This window comes from Neovison vison, chromosome 10, assembly GCF_020171115.1.
Source record: "Neovison vison isolate M4711 chromosome 10, ASM_NN_V1, whole genome shotgun sequence".
Taxonomy (NCBI): domain Eukaryota; kingdom Metazoa; phylum Chordata; class Mammalia; order Carnivora; family Mustelidae; genus Neogale; species Neogale vison.
Window position 1 is genome coordinate 70,682,367 of NC_058100.1, and position 19,534 is coordinate 70,701,900.

Genomic DNA, 19,534 nt, shown 5'->3' on the forward strand with positions numbered 1-19,534 from the left:
CCTGGCTGGCTCAGTTGAAAGAGCAGGCAAATCTTGATCTCAGGGTCATCAGTTCAAGCCCCATGTTGGATGTAGAGATTACTAAAAAAATAGATAAACTTAAAAAAAAAAGTTCTTAGGGCTTTACAGTCCACAGTGTGTGGCTCCGTCTGGGGCCCACCTCTTCTGGAGCAAGCTTTGCTGCCAGAGACATCCCCTCTGCTTTCTCCTGTCCCTCATTTTCTTGCCTGAGAACCATTTGCTAAGGCAACTTGCACTGACCTGGGAGGCCATGGGAGAATGGGCAGCGTCGCCCTCTACGGAGAGACAGCCAGAGGCCCACTGCTCCGTCCCTCTTGGCCTCTACCCCTTCCACCCCCATCTTTCTTCCCTGAGTCCAGGTGGGAGGAGGGAGAAAGGCTCGGGAAATTGCTCTGCAGTCCCACTTTAGATCAGGCCTGCAGGAGACCTGTGCTAAGCCTCCAGCTGATTTCCTAGGTTTGACAAAGCGCTTTACAATACCAAAGCCCTTTTACTCATTAAGCTGGTATTATAACCACTGTTAAGAGAAGAGAGCCAGCCAAAGGGGTGCAGTGACTTTGACAAGGTCAATTAGAATGGGAATCCAATCTCCTGATCCAGGCGGTTGGTCCTTTCCTCCATGCCTTGAGCCCTCGCCCTGGTCAGCCCTGGACCTGTCTCTCCGTGCCACCCCTATCCCATCCCCTCTGCCCTACCCCGGGGAGTATCCCCAACCTCTGGAGGGCAGCCGAGAGCCTCCGAGACTGAAGTACGATGATACTGGGAGTTTCCTGGAGGGAAACCGCCACGGTTTGGAGTGGGGGTGGGGGAACCAGCAAACTGAATAGTACGGCTTCCCCACCCCCTCTCCCAGCATCTCTCCCCGGCCCACGAGCCCACCTATCCCCCGTGTCATGAGCTGCCCTGTCTCGGCCCCTTTTACCTGCATCCCACATCTGCACGACAGATCCTTTTCACTGCCCCCCACACTCTGGGCGCGGCAGAGGGCCACGGTGCCCTCCGAGAACTGGTCCCGCCTCCGCGTGGAAAGCTAGGCGGAAAACTGGTGGGATCCTTTATCTGCCCCCCCGACCCCCTACCCATCCGCCCCTGGAGCTCTGCCGCAGATACCACCCCCCTCCCGAGCCAGAAATAGACACACACTCGCTCTCCCCCACCTCCCTCCCTCGCGCACACTCCTCCCCTCCTCCTGTTTGCTCCTCCGCCTTCCCCTCCCCTCCTTCCTGCGCTCGCTCTGAGCTGCAGCCCGCAGCCTCTACTCTAGCTGGCGGGCGGAGTGCCGCGAGGGAGCTGCCGGGCAGTGCTCCGCCAGCGGGACAGACAGGCGGGCAGGCAGAGGGCCGGGACCCGGGCATCGAAGCACCTCTGCGCGCCCGCGGAGCAGCCGGGCTTCCATTCTTCCTTTGATTGATTTCTAAATTTTAATTTGTATTTTCCCCGCCCCGCCCCTTTTCCTCCGACCCCGCCCCATCGCCCCACGGTTTCCTCGCTCTTTCCTTTTCCCTTCTTCCTTCCTTGCGTTTCTTTTCCCTGCGCCCTCGCTTGCCTGTCTCCCTCCTCCCTCGCTGCCCCCCTCCTCTCCCCATCTTCCTCGGTTTCTTCCGTCCTTTTTCTCCCCCTCCCCTCCCCCGCCTCCTCTTCCCTGCGCTCCCGCCCCCCCCCGCCCCCGCCGTGCCTGCAGACGCGCGGATCGTCCATGCGCTCCTCGCGGGCAGAATGCTGGGCAGCAGCGTCAAGAGCGTGCAGCCCGAGGTGGAGCTGAGCGGCGGCGGCGGCGGGGACGAGGGCGCGGACGAGCCTCGGGGCGCCGGTAGGAAGGCAGCAGCGGCGGACGGCAGAGGTATGCTGCCCAAGCGCGCCAAGGCGCCCGGCGGCGGTAGCGGCATGGCCAAGGCCAGCGCGGCCGAGCTGAAGGTCTTCAAGTCTGGCAGCGTGGACAGCCGAGTCCCCGGCGGGCCTCCCACCTCCAACCTGCGCAAGCAGAAGTCGCTAACCAACCTCTCGTTCCTCACCGACTCGGAGAAAAAGCTGCAGCTCTATGAGCCCGAGTGGAGCGACGATATGGCCAAGGCGCCCAAGGGCTTGGGCAAGGCGGGGTCCAAAGGCCGCGAAGCTCCGCTTATGTCCAAGACGCTGTCCAAGTCGGAGCACTCGCTCTTCCAGGCAAAGGGCAGCCCGGCGGGCGGCGCCAAGACCCCCCTGGCTCCCCTCGCGCCCAGCCTGGGGAAGCCGAGCCGGATCCCGCGCGGCCCCTACGCCGAGGTCAAGCCGCTCAGCAAGGCTCCTGAGGCAGCCGTAAGCGACGATGGCAAGTCAGACGACGAGCTGCTCTCTAGCAAGGCCAAGGCGCAAAAGGGCTCCGGGCCCGTGCCCTCCGCCAAGGGCCAGGAGGAGCGCGCCTTCCTCAAAGTGGACCCCGAGCTCGTGGTGACCGTGCTGGGAGACCTGGAGCAGCTGCTCTTCAGCCAGATGCTGGGTAAGTCCTGCCTCCCCGCCCCACCCCTGCTCTCCTAGCCAGCTGCAAGGGAAGGTGTGGGGAGAGCTCAACCCCCTCTCTTTTCTCCTCCTCTCGGTGGGGCTCTCCAGATTTCGGTCAGGTTGTGAGGGGGCATTGGGCCCAGATGTGCAGGCCTGGCCTCCCTCCAGATGCGCATGGCTAAAGTGCGCCTTCTTAAAGATGTCACCGGGCTGCCCGGGCTCTACTCTGGCCTGAGGTGAGGCTGGACAGTGGCATGGGGGGGTCACAGATATAGCTTCCTGTAATTTAAAGTCCAGAATCCTATTATGGCAAAATCGGGGACTGATGGAGACCTCAGTGGTATTGTGATCTGTGCTTGGTGAGAGTCCATCCAGCATGGCTAGGGGAGAGTCCAGTGAGAGCCCGGATCTAGAGGACAGATGTGGGGAAGGCAGATGTGAGGGCTGTTTGGCCCCAGAGCAGAGCTGAGGCTCCACTTCCTCTGTGTATCCTCCGTGGGAGCGTGAGTCGGATTTCCCGGGTGTGGGGGTTCTGGCAAGGAGACACGTCTGGGGCCAGGGGGCGGGCGGGCAGCCAGCTGTGCGCATCTGGATGTTCGTCCTGTACCTCGGCCCAGACCCAAATCCCTACCCCCCAGGTTTTTTAAAGAGTGTGGAAAGGTCTGGGGTCTGGCGCAGAGACTCCTGGTTGACGGGGAAGCCTTTGCCCTTTGGCTAATGGAAGCCGAGCAGGCGGGAAGGGAGGAACAAAGCTTGCTCGGGCGGAGGAAGCGCAGAGAGCTGCTCCATTGTTCTCCAAGCCTGAAGAGTCTATGCAAAAAACCCGGAGCGGGCCCCGGAACTGCGCTTGCTTTCCCCGCGGAGAGCCCTCGCCCTGAGAGGGATAGGTCCGGGATGTGCAGGAGGCAGGGCTGCCGCTCCTAGGGAGCCGGCACGGGTCGCGCCGGGGCCACGGGAGGACGGCGGCAAGGCCTGGAGCCCCAGCGGGCCTCCTAGGCTCGGCGGACTTGTTGCGGTGGCTGGGATGTGGGTCCTCCGGCGCCGAGGGACCCGAACCCGAGCTGCCCGGGTACCAGGCAGGCTGCCCGCCCCGCTGGGGGCTGGGAAGGGGCGTGTCCGTGCGCGTGTGAAGGGGCGGGGCCGACGCGGGCTGCGGTCTGAGGACTAGCGGGAGGAGATGGGGCGGGTGGGTGGATAGAGAATGGGGGTGTTGGACTGGCAGCCCTGGAGAACGCAGAGCTGGAGAAGACTGGTTGGGCCTGCTGCTGTCATCCCCGGACCCCAGACCCCTGGGTGGCCAGCATGAGGAACCGCTGACCAGGGCGAGAGCCTCTTGGAGCGTTGGATGGGGAGCCTCTCCTGGCAGGCTACATTTGGGTTTTGCAGCGGCGGTCAGGAGACTGGACAGGGGCAAAGAGGTGAAAAGCAGCCTTTTCCCTAGGAGAGCCCTTCCTGAAAGACCCGGCCTCGTCAGGGATAAGGCGGGATTGGGAGTTCGGGGGTGCAGAAGCTGACAGGGCAGCCTCCTGCTGCAAAGGGAGAGTGCCACCCTTGAGGTGGCCCTCAAGGAGCTTACAGTCTAATGGGTTGAGACGGACAAGAAATAAAATCATTGCAGACGTCAGGAGGGCCATGGAGAAAATGGAAGGGGACCCTGTGATGGAGAAGGACTAGAAAGGAGAGCTCTTTAAGCTTACGGAGGTGATAGTTGGATTGTGTTGGAGGCAAGAGGAAGCACAGGGCAGGGCAGGGCAGGCTGGCTGGTGGAGGAACATTCCCCAGGCACTTGGAAGCGAATATGATGGGTGTGGATGGTCCTAGAGGAGAGGAATTGAGTGTCTGACTGTGTTCTGGCGAGGGGAGGGCAGTGTCAGGAACTCAGAAAATTAGAGGGCACAGCTCCCTTTTCAAGGTCAGGGCTTCACTTCTTTGGGATGCCTTAGATGATCTGGGATGTCCCGAGACAGGCAAGACCCAGCACCGCCCCAGGACCTGGCTGCCTCCTTAGTTGTTCTTCAAGAGACAGTAACCTCGGAAATCCTGACAGATAGTCTTAGAGCCGGCTGGGGGTGGTAGTGGAGGGCAGGAAATGGGGTTGGGGGAAGCTGAGCTGGGGTCCCTTACTCCTGGTCGATGGTTGTCACTCCCAAAGCACACTGGGGTCTGGCGCAGTCAGAGGTGTGGCAGCCTCTCAGGAACCTTGGAGATAAGGAGAAAACACCCCCCTACCCCACTTCCCAATCGGGGAAATGCAAGGTCAGAAGCACCGAGGGCTTGATTAGAGCCAGCTCTGAATTAGTGATGGAGGCCAGGTTCTGCTTGTGTTCCTAAGTTACTGACCTCCACCTGGGAGGCCTAGTTGAGAAAGGGGAGTCAGCAGGTCAGGAAGGACCGCCGACCTGCCCCGCTGACCCTGCAGAGGGGGCTGAGGGGCTAAGATCTCTGCTGGGGGGAGAGGGTGGAAAGTCTGGCATACATACTAGATTCTTTGGGGCTGTGAGAACCAAGGTGTGGGTGGGGCATGTGGGTAGGATCTGGGGGGACCATGCTTGGCATAGCAGGGTGGTGGGGAGGGAGGGGTGGGAGCTGGTGCCGTCAGGCGAAATCTCTCTTCTGTGTGAAGGTGAGAGTTATGGTAGAGGGTTGAGGAGCCAGGGGACAATAGAGCTGCTCAGTCTCCCCAAACCTGGGAAGGTGTTCCAGGTTGTCAGGACCGGCCTTCACTGGAGAGCAGGGTGGCCTCTGAGAAAAATGGCAGCCTCGATGCCTCAGGATGGTGGCTAAAAACAGAGTATTTGCTCCCTTCCTGGGAAGCTGAGGGTCAAAATTCATGCACTCCTTAGTACCATCCCAGACCCAAGAAGCTGCCAAAACTCAATTTCTGGGGGAAAGGGGATAAGGGAGCCCCAAATAAGAGCTTTTCTGGAATAAAAGAGAAGAGCTGAAATTCAGTCACTCCCTTCTCAGAAATCAGCTGGGACCCAGATGGTTTGGGCAGGCTCCGTGCCCCTTCCCTTGCTTTGGAAGCTGCCAAATAACTAGGGTCCCACCGGGGAACCCTGGAAACTTAGAAGGCTGAAGGGTGAGTGCCCAGGGGAAAATGGGCCAGTTCCAGGAGTCAGATGTCTTTGGACCCTGGCCGATGGTCCACATCAGGCAGTTGGCTCCGAGAGGAAATGTTACCAGACCTGGGCCTGGGGGAAGGTGGAAGCTGCAGTCCTGAGTTCCCTGTATGGAAGTTCTGAGCTCTGCAACCTCCTCTAGAACCCAGTTTCCCCATTTGTGAATGGAAGAGACCCTCTCATGGCTCTTCCCTACCTATAGTGATGGGAAGGAGCTGCAGATGAAGGTAGTCAGACCTTGAAAATGTCCCAGGCCATTTCAATGCATCATACCATCCCAAACCACACTCTTCTTGCCTCACCAGCCCTGGGCCTAAGGCTCTCAAAGGAAAATCAGTTTGTTGACTTCCCACACATTCAGCATTCCCTTCTTCAACCCTCTAAGTAAAGGGACAGAGTGGAACAGCTAAGGCAGCTCAAGGTCAGGATGTCAAGGAACCCAGGTGGCTGGAATTCCTGGTCCCACTTCTTCAAGAAGGTGTCTGGACCGATGGGAGGGGTTGCCATGGCAACAGTGAGGCTCTTGGAGGCTCAGGGCATACAGAACAGGGTAGGGAAGTCCAGAAGTCATCCATTTCTAAGCCAATTGGTTGATGTTAGTTTTAGGGGGGTTGGGGGGGTTACTCTAGAGAATGTGTTCTGGAGTGGTTTGAGTAGGGGAAGAGAAGAAATTACTTGTTCTTCAAAGCGCTGGCGGGGGGGTGGGGGTGGTATGGCTGGGTAGAGTAGTTATGGTGAGTTCTCCCGAAAGAGCTAATGCCCAGAGAAGACAGGTGATATGTGCAGGCTCACCTAGGACCCTCACATCAGAGGCTTCACGCCCAGAGCCACTCCTGAGGCCTTCCCAGGAGTTCCCCAGAGGCCTAGCAGGAACAGGAGGACAAAGCTTGCCTTTAGCCTTCCCCTGGGCCCGGCAGTTCATGGGACGATGCTCATAGGTCACAGGCAGAAGGAAGAGCTTGGCAAAGCATGGGGGTCTGAAGGTTAGCATGCATGTGGAGAAACTGGCCTAGAACCTTCCATCTGTAAGGCCTCCTGCCTTCCTCAAGGTAGCACTGAGGAGAACATTTCTTTTCTTGTGTGCTCAGAACTTTTCTTCTCTGTCCAGGCTTAGTGCTCTCCACGGGCCCCATCCAGGTCATCACATGGCAGCCGCAGCTCTGCCTCTGAGAGATGGATACATGAGTAGGTCTTGGGGGCAGTTCCTCTGCTCTGGGGAGAAGCAGATAGAGCCGAAGGGCCTGGAGCTAGCTTCTCTGCTTCTCATCTCTCACTCAGGGAGATGCCCTTTCTCATCAGTGGTGGCTCCAACCCCAGGCCATAGGCCCCTTCTAGATGTGGATTGAGTGGGTAACAGGACTAAGTCGCCTGGAATCCTGGGGTGTTTCCCCATACTTCCCTCCTTTTCTACACCCCCCCCTTACATATACATACATCTGCTACTGTGGCTACAGCTGCCCCCCTCCCCCCCCCGCCATGACCTGTCCCCAGACCTAGGCTGCCAACGCCAAATATTTTCTCCTGCTAACTTCCAGTCTTTCTCCTCTCTGGAACAGTCCCTCCGCACACACACACACCCACTCCTCACAGCCTCTGAGCCCAAGTGCTGAAGGTGCAGTTGACTCCTTGGGGCTCAAGTTGCGCCAGTCCTGAGCAGGGGGAGCAGAGCCGCCAGGCTCCCTAACTGCAGCCGATCCATCTCCACAGCTCGCCGCAGTGTCTCCGTGCACGGCCAGGGAAAGAAAAACCCTCTCCTCCCCCACCCTTCCCTGGGATCTCACAGAACCACAGAACGGAAATGTCTAGTTGAGCCACCCACACCTAAAGCTGAAATTAATCCCTCTATAGCATCAGAGGCAGGTGGGTGTTCTGTTTACACACTCCTAGTGACAGAGGGCTCACTACCTTATTTTCCTGGAAAGCACTCATTATCAGAGAGCCTGTTGAGTTAAGAGTTAAGAGTCTTCTTTCTGAGAATTTCCACCCCTGGGTCCAAACCTGCCATTTGGATCCTTACAGGTTAAGCTAGCCTGCCTTTCAGAGGCCTCCTCTTATATTTGAGGTCAGATACCTAGCCATAGTCCTTTTTTCTCAAGATTTTATTTATTTATTTGAGAGAGAGAGAGAAAGAACAAGTGGTGGGGAGGGGCAGAGGTGGGGAGAGAAGAGAGAGAGGGAAACACTCTCTTCCCCAAAGAGCAGGAAGCCCGATGCCGGGCTCGATCCCAGGACGCAGAGATCAGTCATGATCCAAGCATAGGCAGACGCTTAACTGACTGCGCCACCCAGGTGCCCCACCTAGCCATATTCCACCGCATCTTTTCTCCCTTTGTTACCTACTTTCTCCTTCCATTTGTCTTTCCTTTTGGATTAAGACTTGATAGGGAGAAGAGGGAGAAGAGCCAACTCCTTCACCCTGATTGCTGGACCTAATGGAGTCCTGCTCCCCACCTGGACCGCACCCCCCACCTGCTCCTAATGTCTGCATCTCAGCACCTGGCGGAGTGTTCTCTGGGTCCAACCTGGCCTCCTCCCCACAGCCTCCTCTCGCTGCCTGGAATCCCTGCACCAGCCAGCGGAGGGGAAACGGCCGCCGCCTGGTTCTGATTTGTGATGGCTGACCTCCTCCCACACCCTGTTTGGATTACCCAGATGCGTTTGAAGTCCCTGGAGCCTGCAGCCTTCCCTCTCTTGCACAGGAAGGGCCGGGGGGCCAGGCGCAGCTCGCTGGCCCTGAGTGGGCACGCTCTGTCCATAGAAGCCCTTGGAATGCTGTCCATAGAAGCCCTTGGAATGCTGTGGTCAGCCCTCCACGCGGACACCATGTCCCACACCTTCCCTCGAGTTGCTTCTGGGGACCGGGCCTCCTGAGACAAAACAAGGGCCCTCAGGGTTCCATTCTGCCTCGTTGGGTGCACACAGATCTCTGCTGCCTTCTGACCAGCAGAGATCAAGGGGGAGACTGGGAAGGCGCCCCCGATCTGTTTCTGTTTCCCTGCTGGAGGCTGAGGGAGGAGTAGCCTTGTGCCAAGGGAGTGTCCGGCACGGTCACTGCCATGGCAAAGTGTGGGCACAGCACGAGTGGCTGGAATAAGGGGTAGGTCAGGGCTTCTCATCTTTTATCAGGACCTATGCCTCTGGCAGGAGGAGGGGCAGATTGCAGAGATTGGGAGCAAAGTGGAGGAGAATGGGGAGCCAGCTGGAGCCCCCAGACTCCTCTGGCACGTTGCAGTGCTGCGGTGGTGGGTGGGGTGTAGGAGAGTGTGGAGCCCAGCCCAGTGGCAGGCTGCAGGTTCACCCTGAAAGCTTTGGCTCCAGCAGGTCCCAGGGTCTGGCTGCCAGCTCTGTTGTTCATCATGCGTTAGACCCACAGTTGTCCAAGCCAAACCTCAGCAAGGCCGCCAGGGCTCCCCAGGGGCTGGGCCTGGGCCTGGGCCTGGGCCTGGGCCGTGGTCGAGTCTATTTTAGACATCTCAATGACATGCTTCAGGGCCACTGGAGTGGGCGCGTTCTCCGCAGCCCTCTAATTTCTGGGCCGTCGCTCTCGCTCTGGACTTGGGGTGCTTGCTCTTATGCCCTGAGGATGTGGAAACCAAAAGCAGGCACAGCCCAGAAGACCCAAGGGATGCTGTCCGTGCTGCCCGTGTTGGTCCCCAGGGAAGCCGGGTCACCTCGTGGGTATCCAGTTGGGGTGTCATCACGGATAATCTGGTCTGGGAGGTGGAGTGATGTCCTAAGTCCCAGATGTTTTGATGGAGAGCCGGCAGTAAATGGGGACCTCGGGCTGGGTGGGAGTGTAGTGAGTGTCGAAGGAGCAAGGCTTGGGTGAGTGTGCGGAGGTACTGGGTTCATAGGATATACGAACTGGGTTCATAGGGTGTATGGCAGGTGGCGTTAACCCTAAGAACGTAGGTGAGGTTGGGAGGCGGGGTGTGAACGCTGGATGCCCAGGGGTTAGTGGGGGTCCAGTGGAACTGTCACTGGGGTCCGGCAAATGTGCACAAACTAAAGGTACGTTTGTGTGCTTGTGTTGTGTGTATGCGGGAATTGGACAGGTTTGAAAGAGTCTGAGATATGACCAGGGTGGAATGATTTCCCTCAAAGGGACCCCCAGGCAGAGGCTACAGGGGTTTGGTCTCCCTGGCTTCTCTCCCAGAAGGGCACTATGAGTGCTGGGGACTCCTCAGACTCGTCGGACACAGGCTCCCTTTGCCCTTGATGACTCACTAAACAAGCCTTTCCCTTTTGGGGAAGCTGGCAGCCACCCAGGAGGCCTTGGCTTTTCTCTGCAAGCTCCAGAAGCTGCCACGGGGCTGAGGACTCCCACCATCCCAAGCTGAGGAGCTGCCTGCCAGGAGATCTGAGACCTGACTCTGCTGGGGGAGCAAGTAGGCCCAGAGAGGACAGTAATCTAACGGCAGTAACACGTATCCATCACTTGGTATATAAGAGGCATTGTTCTTGTTCCTGATGCGCGGTAAGTCAGTGCTCACAATCCTTCCACGATCCTGGTACTTACTAATGAGGAAACTGAGGCACCGAACTGTAGGGAATCTGCCCAAAGCTAGTGGAGCAAGTGAGCAGCAGAGCCAGGATTGGAACTTAACCCCTGCGACACTGCTGCTTCCAGGAGACTCGAGACCCCTATCGCCAGCCCCACTGCAGCTGAGTTTGATTCCAGTGAGTTCAGAATTAACCTCTCAAGTGTTCCCTCTGGACAAAGCTCTGTGCCCCTGAGATTGAGGCTCTGGGCACTGCCTCCTAGCTTCTGACAGGCTAGATGAGGAGGCGAGAAGGACTGCATTCATTCCCGTGCCGGGCCGTGGTGGCAGGTGCTCTGACCAAGTATGGAAGGGCTAAGGGGAGCAAGAGTCAGTACGTGGGGCGAGGGTACGTGCACTGGGGCAGCGGGTGAGGAGGGGAAGCTCTGGAGAAGTGATGTGGTTTCAGAGGTTGGGATCCCAGCAGCAGAGATGGGAGGGACTGAAAGGTACAAGGAGGAGGTGAATGAGGGGTTTGATCATGAGGTCCTGTCTGCTGGAGGAGAGGTGGCACAGGAAGTAAGGGAGGGAATGAGCCTGGGCAACCAGGAGCAAATGGACAGGGACATGATGGACCCAAGTGGACGGCACTGGGGCTCTACTGTAAGCTCTGGGCGACATTTAAACAGAGGGGAGCAGCGAGGGTTTGCCCCGAAGGATCCCCAAAGTACCTCTCCCATTGGTACTTTGGAGAGGCTGCTGATTGATGAGATCAGCCAGCCCGGGGGCTTCTCAAGTTCTGAATTGCTTAAGTGAGGATTGCCCTTGCTCCCTCTGCAGAGAGAGAGGACGTCTCGGTGCCCAGAGGTGGTCCCTTTGATTAGCAGCTGCTCTGATGGGGCCCGAGGTACAGCTCCCCAGCCCACCCAGGGATTAGCACTGCACCCCTCCCCCCCAGCCCTGGGGAGTGCCCACAGCAAGGCCCGAACCAGACTATACACACAGGACCAGTGCAAAACCCACCCTGAGAGTGGGCTTAAGTAGTGTGGGGGCCACATTTCAGCTCCTAGCTCACTTGTCCCATCCAGGATGCCTTCCTGAAGGAGTTGGAAGTTGGGGAGCTATTTAAAGGAATCAGAAACGCTTGGCACAAGGGAAGATGCTTTCCCGTCATCCCGCCTTGCTTGGATGGAGTGGGAGGACTGGATTAGGACTAGCTGGCTTGGGAGCCCTTGGAGCAGATGGTCCTTCAGGGAGTGAAGGGGAACAGCGCTCCCCCACTGCAGGGTAGAAGGGCCCCCAGGGAATGAAGGTACCCTGGTGAAGGCTTAGGAATCTTTTTTTTTTTTTTTAAACCTTTTTTTTAAAGATTTTATTTATTTATTTGACAGAGAGAGATTACAAGTAGGCAGAGAGGCAGGTAGAGAGAGAAGGAGGAGGAAGCAGGCTCCCTGCTGAGCAGAGAGCCCGATGCGGGACTCGATCCCAGGACCCCGAGATCATGACCTGAGCCGAAGGCAGCGGCTTAACCCACTGAGCCACCCAGGCGCCCAAGGCTTAGGAATCTTAACCCTACACTCAAATCGTCACCTTCCTCTCTTCTTCACGATGCTGCCAGATTGTTCCAGTTGCCATGTCCTGGACGTTGCCATGGGGTTCTGTTGTTGCAGGAGCTAGGGTTTTCTGTCATAGAGGAAGCTAGGGTTTTCTGTCATAGAGGACTTGGTTTTGTCCCGGAATCTGGGCATCCCTAAGAGGTGTGATCCGGAAATTCAGGGGTTGCCTGAGTGTGTATGTAGGTCCTGTCCTGCATGGATGCTCCGTGGCCCTGATGGTGACGTGGTGTCCACGAGTTGCCGCCGTGCTCACCGCTTGGCCTCCCTGTCATCCTGCCCCTGCTGCAGGACCTGAATAGGGGTTATGGCAGCAGAGAAGGCAGCAGTGGGGGAGGCAGACAGGCCAGTGTTGCTGTGAAGGACAGCAGCCACCATGAGGGGTGGCCTTCATGGGTGCAGGGACAAGGCTCGGTCCCTGGGCTGCCTGACACCCCACCCACCCAGTGGCAGGCAGAGTGGAGAGGCTGCCCCTGCTCTCGCTGCCACCCCGAAGCCCAGGAATGCTGGGGTAAGGCTGCCCTGCTTGGCACCCTCAGCTAAGCTGGTGGTTTTGGGGCCTCCAAGGGCCTGGCTGCAGGGTTTGGACTCCCTAGAAGGAAGTTCTCAGTGCCTGAGACTTTAATCGAGGCTTTGGACTCTGCAGGAAGGTCAGAAACCTTCATCCTGAGGGTCCCTGGTGGACCATTGAACATTCACAGACCCGGAGTCACTGGAGATTAGCAAAATCGTGACGTCTGTTGAGCACTTACTGTTTGCCAGCTAGGCTGAGGGCTTGCCTTGTATAAACCCATTTCAGGGGCGCCTGGGTGGCTCAGTGGGTTAAAGCCTCTGCCTTCGGCTCAGATCATGATTCCAGGGTCCTGGGATCAAGCCCCGCATCAGGCTCTGTGCTCAGTGGGGAGCCTGCTTTCTCCTCTCTCTCTGTCTGCCTCTCCGCCTACTTGTGATCTCTCTCTATATATAAAATAAATAAAATCTTAAAAAAAAAACAAAACCCATTTTATCCTCACAATGAGATATTAATCAAGGGTCACATGTGAAATATTTCACAACTCTTGCAGGCTACAGAACCGGAGGAATCCCGGGGGCCCTCCACTATGCCAGATGTTAACTCTGTGGATGCCAAATGTGGAAGTCCCAGAGGAAGGGACCGCAAGATCAGGGTGGCAGGAGGAGCACCTGAGGGCCCAAGGAAGCACTTTCTTTGCCTACTGGTACGGAAGCGTTTCGTGTTTTTTACCAGCCAGTGCTGTATGCCCCTCCTGGTGCATTTCTGTAGACTGACCACCAACTCTTGCACAAGACTGAAGTATGCGGAAACTTAGAGGAGTCAAGGGAGGCCACACGGCTTGTCTGGGGTCACTTGGCAAGTTCATGGTGAAGCTAAGAGTCAGATGAGGCTTGATCCAGACTCATCCATTTCACCATAGACTCCACTGCCTCTTGCACAAGAAGTAGCATCTTTTTGCTTCCCATGTGCTCCAGACATTCTAGAACCTTTAGGCCGAACCAGCCTTGCCGTGGTCCTGAGAGCCCAGGTCTGTAACAATGCGTTCCTTCCAGCCTCAGCAAACATTCCTCAGGTGCCACCTGTTTACCAGCCCCTGCTGCCCAAGGCTCTCTCTGTCTAGTCCAGGAAGCAGCACGCAGGCGGGCAATTGTAATACAGCGTGTGGCCTGGGCTGTGGCCAGGGCTGTGGCCAGGAGCTGCAGGGAGAAGGCTTCCTGATGGGACATGAAGGATCAGGCCTGAGGTGGCCATGCTGAGGATGACCAGAATGATCGGGAACAATCAGGGCCTCAGAATGTCAGCCTAGGATAAGCCCTTCCTCTGGTCCCTCCCAGTGTGAATCTTGGATCTGGCACTCTTTTTTTAAAAAGGTTTTATTTATTTATTTATTTATTTGAAAGAGAGCGAGAGAGTTCGCGCACAAGCAGGAGGAAGGGCAGGGGGAGAGGGAGAAGAGCACTCCCCGCTGAGCAGGGAGCCTGACACGGGGGCTTGATCCCAGGGCCCTGGGATCATGACCCCAGCCGAAGGCAGAGGCTTTAACCAGCTGAGCTACCCAGGCGCCCCTCAGGTCCTCGGCTGTAACACAGGGCTCTGTCTCCGCAGCTCCCAGTTCTGGGAGAATTCCTGGAGGGCGGCACAGATGGGAAAGGGCCGTCCCATGGCTGCTTTTGGCAGATTCAGCCCTATCTGCATCTCAGGGCACAGCTGCTCCTTCCCTCTCTTGTTCCCCCTTGCCCAGTAGCCTCTGATTTCTAGATTTAATTTTCCAGAGTGCTGCCTCTTGGGGGTGGGGGATTAGCTACATGGAAGACCCAAGGACTCTATTATTTATTTGTGTTATAACATCTATCTAATACCTATCATTTATTTTGTATCTATAATGTCTATCATATCTGTCTATCTAATAATAACATCCATCATTTATTATACATGTTATGTATCAGGCACTGTTTTAAGTACTTTACATATATATATATTTTTTTCTTTTTTAAGATTTTATTTATTTATTTGACAGAGAGATCACAAGTAGGCAGAGAGGCAGGCAGAGAGAGAGGGGGGAGTAGGCTCCCTGCTAAGCAGAGGGGCTCGATCCCAAAACCCTGAGACCATGACCTAGGCCGAAGGCAGAGGCCCAACCCACTAAGCCACCCAGGTGCCCCGCACTTTACGTATATTAATTCATTGAGTCACCTAGAACAACCTGGGGAGTTAGGTGCTATTTTTAATCCCATTTTATTGATGAGGAAACCTGAGAGGTTAAGTAACTTCCCCAGGATCACACAACCAGGAAATGGGGGAACCTGGTTGTGACCCCTGGGTGAATGGGGGAGCGGTGTAGTTTATGCACCTACCATCTTTTTTTTTTTTTTTTAAAGATTTTATTTATTTATTTGAGAGAGAGAGCATGAGCGAGGAGAAGGTCAGAGGGAGAAGCAGACTCCCCGTGGAGCTGGGAGCCTGATGCGGGACTCGATCCCAGGACTCCGGGATCATGACCTGAGCCGAAGGCAGTCGTCCAACCAACTGAGCCACCCAGGCGTCCCATCTTAAGCACAGTCCTCCAGGGCCTCCCATCAGTGGAGAACACTGGCTGGCAAAGTCCACAGGCCCAGCGAACCCTCCTGGGCAGCTGCCCAGGTCCTTAATTCCAAAGTGTTCTCCATTCTGATGTCTCCTCTGAAAGAGCAGTGGCTCCGGGAGCTAAGAGCCAAGCACATTCCCTGGACCATCTTGGGGCCTCACTGCCAGGCTGAGGACAGTGGGTAGAGTCTGTGGTTGATACGCTTTCTTGCTTTCACTTCTGTGTTCATTCCTCCACCCTGCGCACCTGTCCTGACAGTCTGGAATGACCAGCACGTCAGGTGACAGGGGACAGATACACATCAAGACTCTGGTGGCCTGACCCGGAGCCCTGCGTATCTCTGGGACCTTACCTCCTTGGGAGGGTTTCAGGTAAACTCTGATGCCTGCTAACTGGCTGTCCTTAGCACTCTTTGAGCCTGTTTCTTGTCTGTAGAATGGGGCTTGTGACCCCCTGCGTGCGGGGTGATTGTGAAGATTAATCAGAAGAGAGTAGGGAGCACCTGGTATGCCACAGATGATCAGTAGGGTTGGCACTCTTGCCCCCTCCCCTGCAGGCTTCCAGATCCCCTGGCCTTCCTCATCCTGATCACCCTGGCTCTGCAGACTCCAGTGTTAACCCAGGCTTCCAGTGGCTTCTTTCACGGATTGGCTCGTTATTGACCCTGTTTCAGTTCAACTCTGATACATTCATTCAGACTCTTGGTTGTATCTGTGGAAGCCTCCTGGAGGCAGCTTAAGCTAAAGGGGGAGTTTATTATAGGACATGACACAGAGCTGGCTTGCAGGGATCAGCCACACATCTGATTCAGCTCCTTTCGTACCGTGGACCGGCATTTCTGCCCCCCCACCCACGTGGTGGAGTGTGGATGCCCACGGCGCCACGCCTTCCCCGTCCAAGACATCAGCAGTCTACCCTAGGGGGCGTGGGGGTGGGCTCTGACTGACCATCCCAAGGAGACAGGAGAAGCACGTTGGCTTTGTCCAAAGTTTTTAGGGTAATACATCAGCCTGGTGGTTGTTTATAGACTTTGATGAAAATAGAAACACTATGAACTGGAAGCAGATTTGAAGAACGTAGTCAGAGGTTGTTCAGGTTCATTACCCACCCCTAGTCCTTAACTCAGGGCCTGGATTCCATCTAGAGCAGGGTGAAACTGACAATGTCCTCACCTCTGGGTAGGGAAAGGGACTCAGATCTGACCCATAGCATTACCCTGGGTGTGTACGTCCCCTCTACACCTCGGGTCCTTGGAAACTGTCCTGCCCTGTCTCCGATCCCTGCATTGGCTCACAACCCCACTGGTGGTCCTTGAAAGGTTCTTCCAGGGCTGAAGCATGAAATCCACCCCAGTGGCTGGTTAACACACAGCTTGGAGGACATCTTGGGGTGGGGGATGAGGCCAAGACATCTCAGCTCCCTCCCTTATCTCAAGGGAGAACAGATGGGTGGGTTTGATGGTGACCCAATACTTCCACAAGCATGAGGTTGGGGCCGGGGTGCTGGGGTAAGGGGAGGCCCCTGGCTTTACCTTCGGGGTGGGATGTCCAATGGGGGGGTGTGAAGGGATTTGCCACAGAGGCACCAGCCCTGCTTCTGAGCCAGAGGAGCCCATTCCGGCCTGGGGCTGGATTTCTGCCATTTTCCCACAGGCTGCATAGAGATTGGGTTTCCTCCTGAAACTGTATCTCTGAATCACAATCATGAAGTTCCCAGCTTCTGAACTCAAGCTGTTTGCAGCAGCTCTGTATACCCTAAGCCATCACTCTTACTCTCTTAGGGTCCTGGGAGGAAGCACACAGAATATAGTGGCCAAATGCACAGAGTATGAGTCAGCCTTGAGTTCAGATCCTGCCTTTGTATTACCCAGCCTTGAGACCCGGGCTGATTTAGCCTCTCTGAGGGGCAGTTTCTTCACTTGTTAAATATGGCACAAGAGCTGTCTCATGAGATTGCCACGGAGGGTCAGTGAGCTAATGTCCATAATGCGCTCGCTGAGCGCGATGCCTGGCCCTTGTAGACAGTAAATGATGGCTTAGTTGCAGTATTTCATTGTTGCCTATCCGCCCCCACTATGGGAGGTTGTAGAGGAAGGAGACATGGCCCCTGTCCTCTGGGAGCCCCTAGTCTGATAGGGGAGACAGGGGCTTTGCCCTCAGGAGCCGCCATCCTGCAGGGGGAGACTCAGCCCTATGCTCAAGGACCCACCAGTCAGGTGGGGGAAACATGGGTATTGCCCTCAGGGAACTTCCCTTCTGGTGGGGGAGAGCAGCCCTTGTGCCCTGGAGCCCCCAGGTGGTTTGTCCTTGGATCCCAGTGCTTCCCTGGGCCCTTCCTCCCAAGCCCTAGCATGCCCTCAGCTGCCCCCTTTGCCCTGAGCCTGCCTCCAGCCTCACCTACTCCCTTCCCCCTGCAGCCAAGCCCATCCTCTCCAGGGTGCCCCCTTTTCTCCTTTTGGGGTCCTGGGGCCCCGCCTCTGTCATGCCGCCTCATCCCCACGGAGTTCACCAGATGACTCATTTGTAGGTCTTTTCTGTGTGTGCTGAGCAAGTTGTCAAGAAGCCTCTCCCCCAGGATGCTCGTTTCTCTCCAAACACCGCCCAAACTGCAGACACAAAAATTAGACATGTCAGTTTGCATGCCGTCTGCCTTAAATTTGCATTTGATTAAAAGACGCCAGCATCCTCCCACCCACAGTTCTTCCTTCCCGACCTTCCCCTCTCTGAAGTGCACCCCCCCATTCTCCCAACCCTCTCCTTCTGCTGTGCTCAGGGCGTCGTCCTCTGGCTGGGCCCCTCTGCCCAACCTTGGCCGCCACCACAGAGCCGCGTGATACTCTGCACCTCTTGCCCCTTTCCCGGGGTCAGCTCTGCACAGTTTGCCCAGGTACAGCCTGTCCTCATTGTGCCTGCAACACTGTCTGTTCCTGGAGCTCATTGTCAGGAGTTCAGCTGCGGGCTTAGAAATCAGATGCCTGTGGCTGGGGGCCCATCGTGGGGGTGGGGAGGGTCATGTGCGCCCTCCATCTCCGTTCCCGCCTGTTACCAGCACCATCCTGTGCAGGAAACCGCCAGGCGGAGAACAGCTTTGGAAAAGCCTTCTCCTCCCTTCCAGTCTCTGTCTCTGGAAGGACGAGGCGATGAGGGCATGAGCCCTCTGTCTTCCCCTTCCCTCCTAAGGACAGCCAGGTCACCATCACTCCTTCCTTGGCTCAGAGACCGGGGCGGCTCCAGGAGGGTGCTCAGAACTCCTGGCTTCTTTTCTGCAGTCACACTGGGGGAGAATCTTCATTAAAAGGCTAGAATGGCCTGTGCCTCCTGCCCATTCCCAGCCTGAGGGCAAACCTGCTGACTTTTGGAGTTTCTGCCGTCAACATGGCAAACACACTCCTCTCTCAGTTATCTGTGCCAATGCAGAAGCTTTAAAAAAAAAAAAAGCCATTCCATCTGCCTTAAGCTACTCTCCTTGAGATTTTGGGGATAACAGTTTTACTTTTCTGGTTTCTTTTGATCCCTTTGGACTAAAATTGGCATCCGTTTCAGTTCCTCAAACTCCTGTGAGAGAGCAGGGAGCTCTGAGTGGGCAGGCAAAGGGCCAAGGCCACGCCTCACAGGTAAGTTCCATGAGAATGGGGATCTGAGGCCGGAGGGAAATGTTTGCAGAGCTGAGGGAAGGGGCTCTAGATTCCCACCTCTGCCCAGACACGCCACCTTCCTGATCCCTTCACTCCCAGCTCCCAGGCTCCTTAGGTCTGCCCGTGGCGAAGGCTGAGGTGGCAAGCATCGCTTTATCTCTTGCTTCCTCCTCACTTCTAGGCTCCTGTGTGTTCAGGGAATGCAAACTGACACTAGCATCAGCCGGAGCCAGACATAATTGGAAGGGAATCTGTCCCCACACCCACTCTTGTCTTGCCTCCCTCCCTACCAAAAAAAAATAAAAAATTATATATTATCTCCAGCAGCTCTGAGTGTAGGAAACATAAGTCTGGGAGAAAAGACAGATGGGGTGGGGGATGGTGTGTGAGGGCGGTGGAGCAACTGTCCTTTCTATCCACGGAGGAGAGATCAGGAGAAAAATGGTAGTAGCAAGAAGGACTGAGGTTAGACTCTAAGAGCTTGCATTTATCATAAAGAGACCCAGGCATGATGGTGGAGGAAGCCAGTGACATCTCTGTCCATGCCCATCCTCGGGGCCCCCGAAATCCTCGGCTCGGCCCTCGCTTGGAGGTTATGGCCCACCCTGTAACCTGGAGAAGGAAGAGGCAGCAGAGCAGGGCTGATGGAAGTTCTGCGTTTGCCCCAGTCGGGCTGGCCCTCTCTCATTCCCAGCTCCCTTCTGGCCAGAGATTTTTTTTTTTTTTTTTTTTTTAAAGATTTTATTTATTTATTTGAGAGAGACAGTGAGAGAGAGCATGAGCAAGGAGAAGGTCAGAGAGCGAAGCAGACTCCCCATGGAGCTGGGAGCCTGATGTGGGACTCGATCCCGGGACTCCAGGATCACGCCCTGAGCCGAAGGCAGTCGTCCAACCAACTGCGCCACCCAGGCGTCCCATGGCCAGAGATTTTGAGGGCCTGCAGGTTTGAGGATTCCAGGGTTTCTGGGAAGCCATGGCTCCATCTGGCTTCCCTTGCAGAGCCAGCAGGCGGCCGCCCTCTGGCATGTTGCTTGTCAGGATTTCTCTGAATGGAATCCAAAAGCAAGAGCCAAGAATAGAGGTGAGG

General features: G+C 56.2%; 1 protein-coding gene across 1 annotated transcript in view; it reads left to right on the top strand.

Annotated features, from left to right (window-relative positions):
• The window catches only part of NAV1 (neuron navigator 1), a 252,392-nt gene that overhangs the window by 94,797 nt on the left and 138,061 nt on the right, over positions 1-19,534 (top strand). Inside the window, exon 4 of the mRNA XM_044267590.1 lies at positions 1,703-2,497. Within this exon, the coding sequence (XP_044123525.1) occupies positions 1,703-2,497 (795 nt within the window). The remainder of the gene's footprint in view (positions 1-1,702; positions 2,498-19,534) is intronic.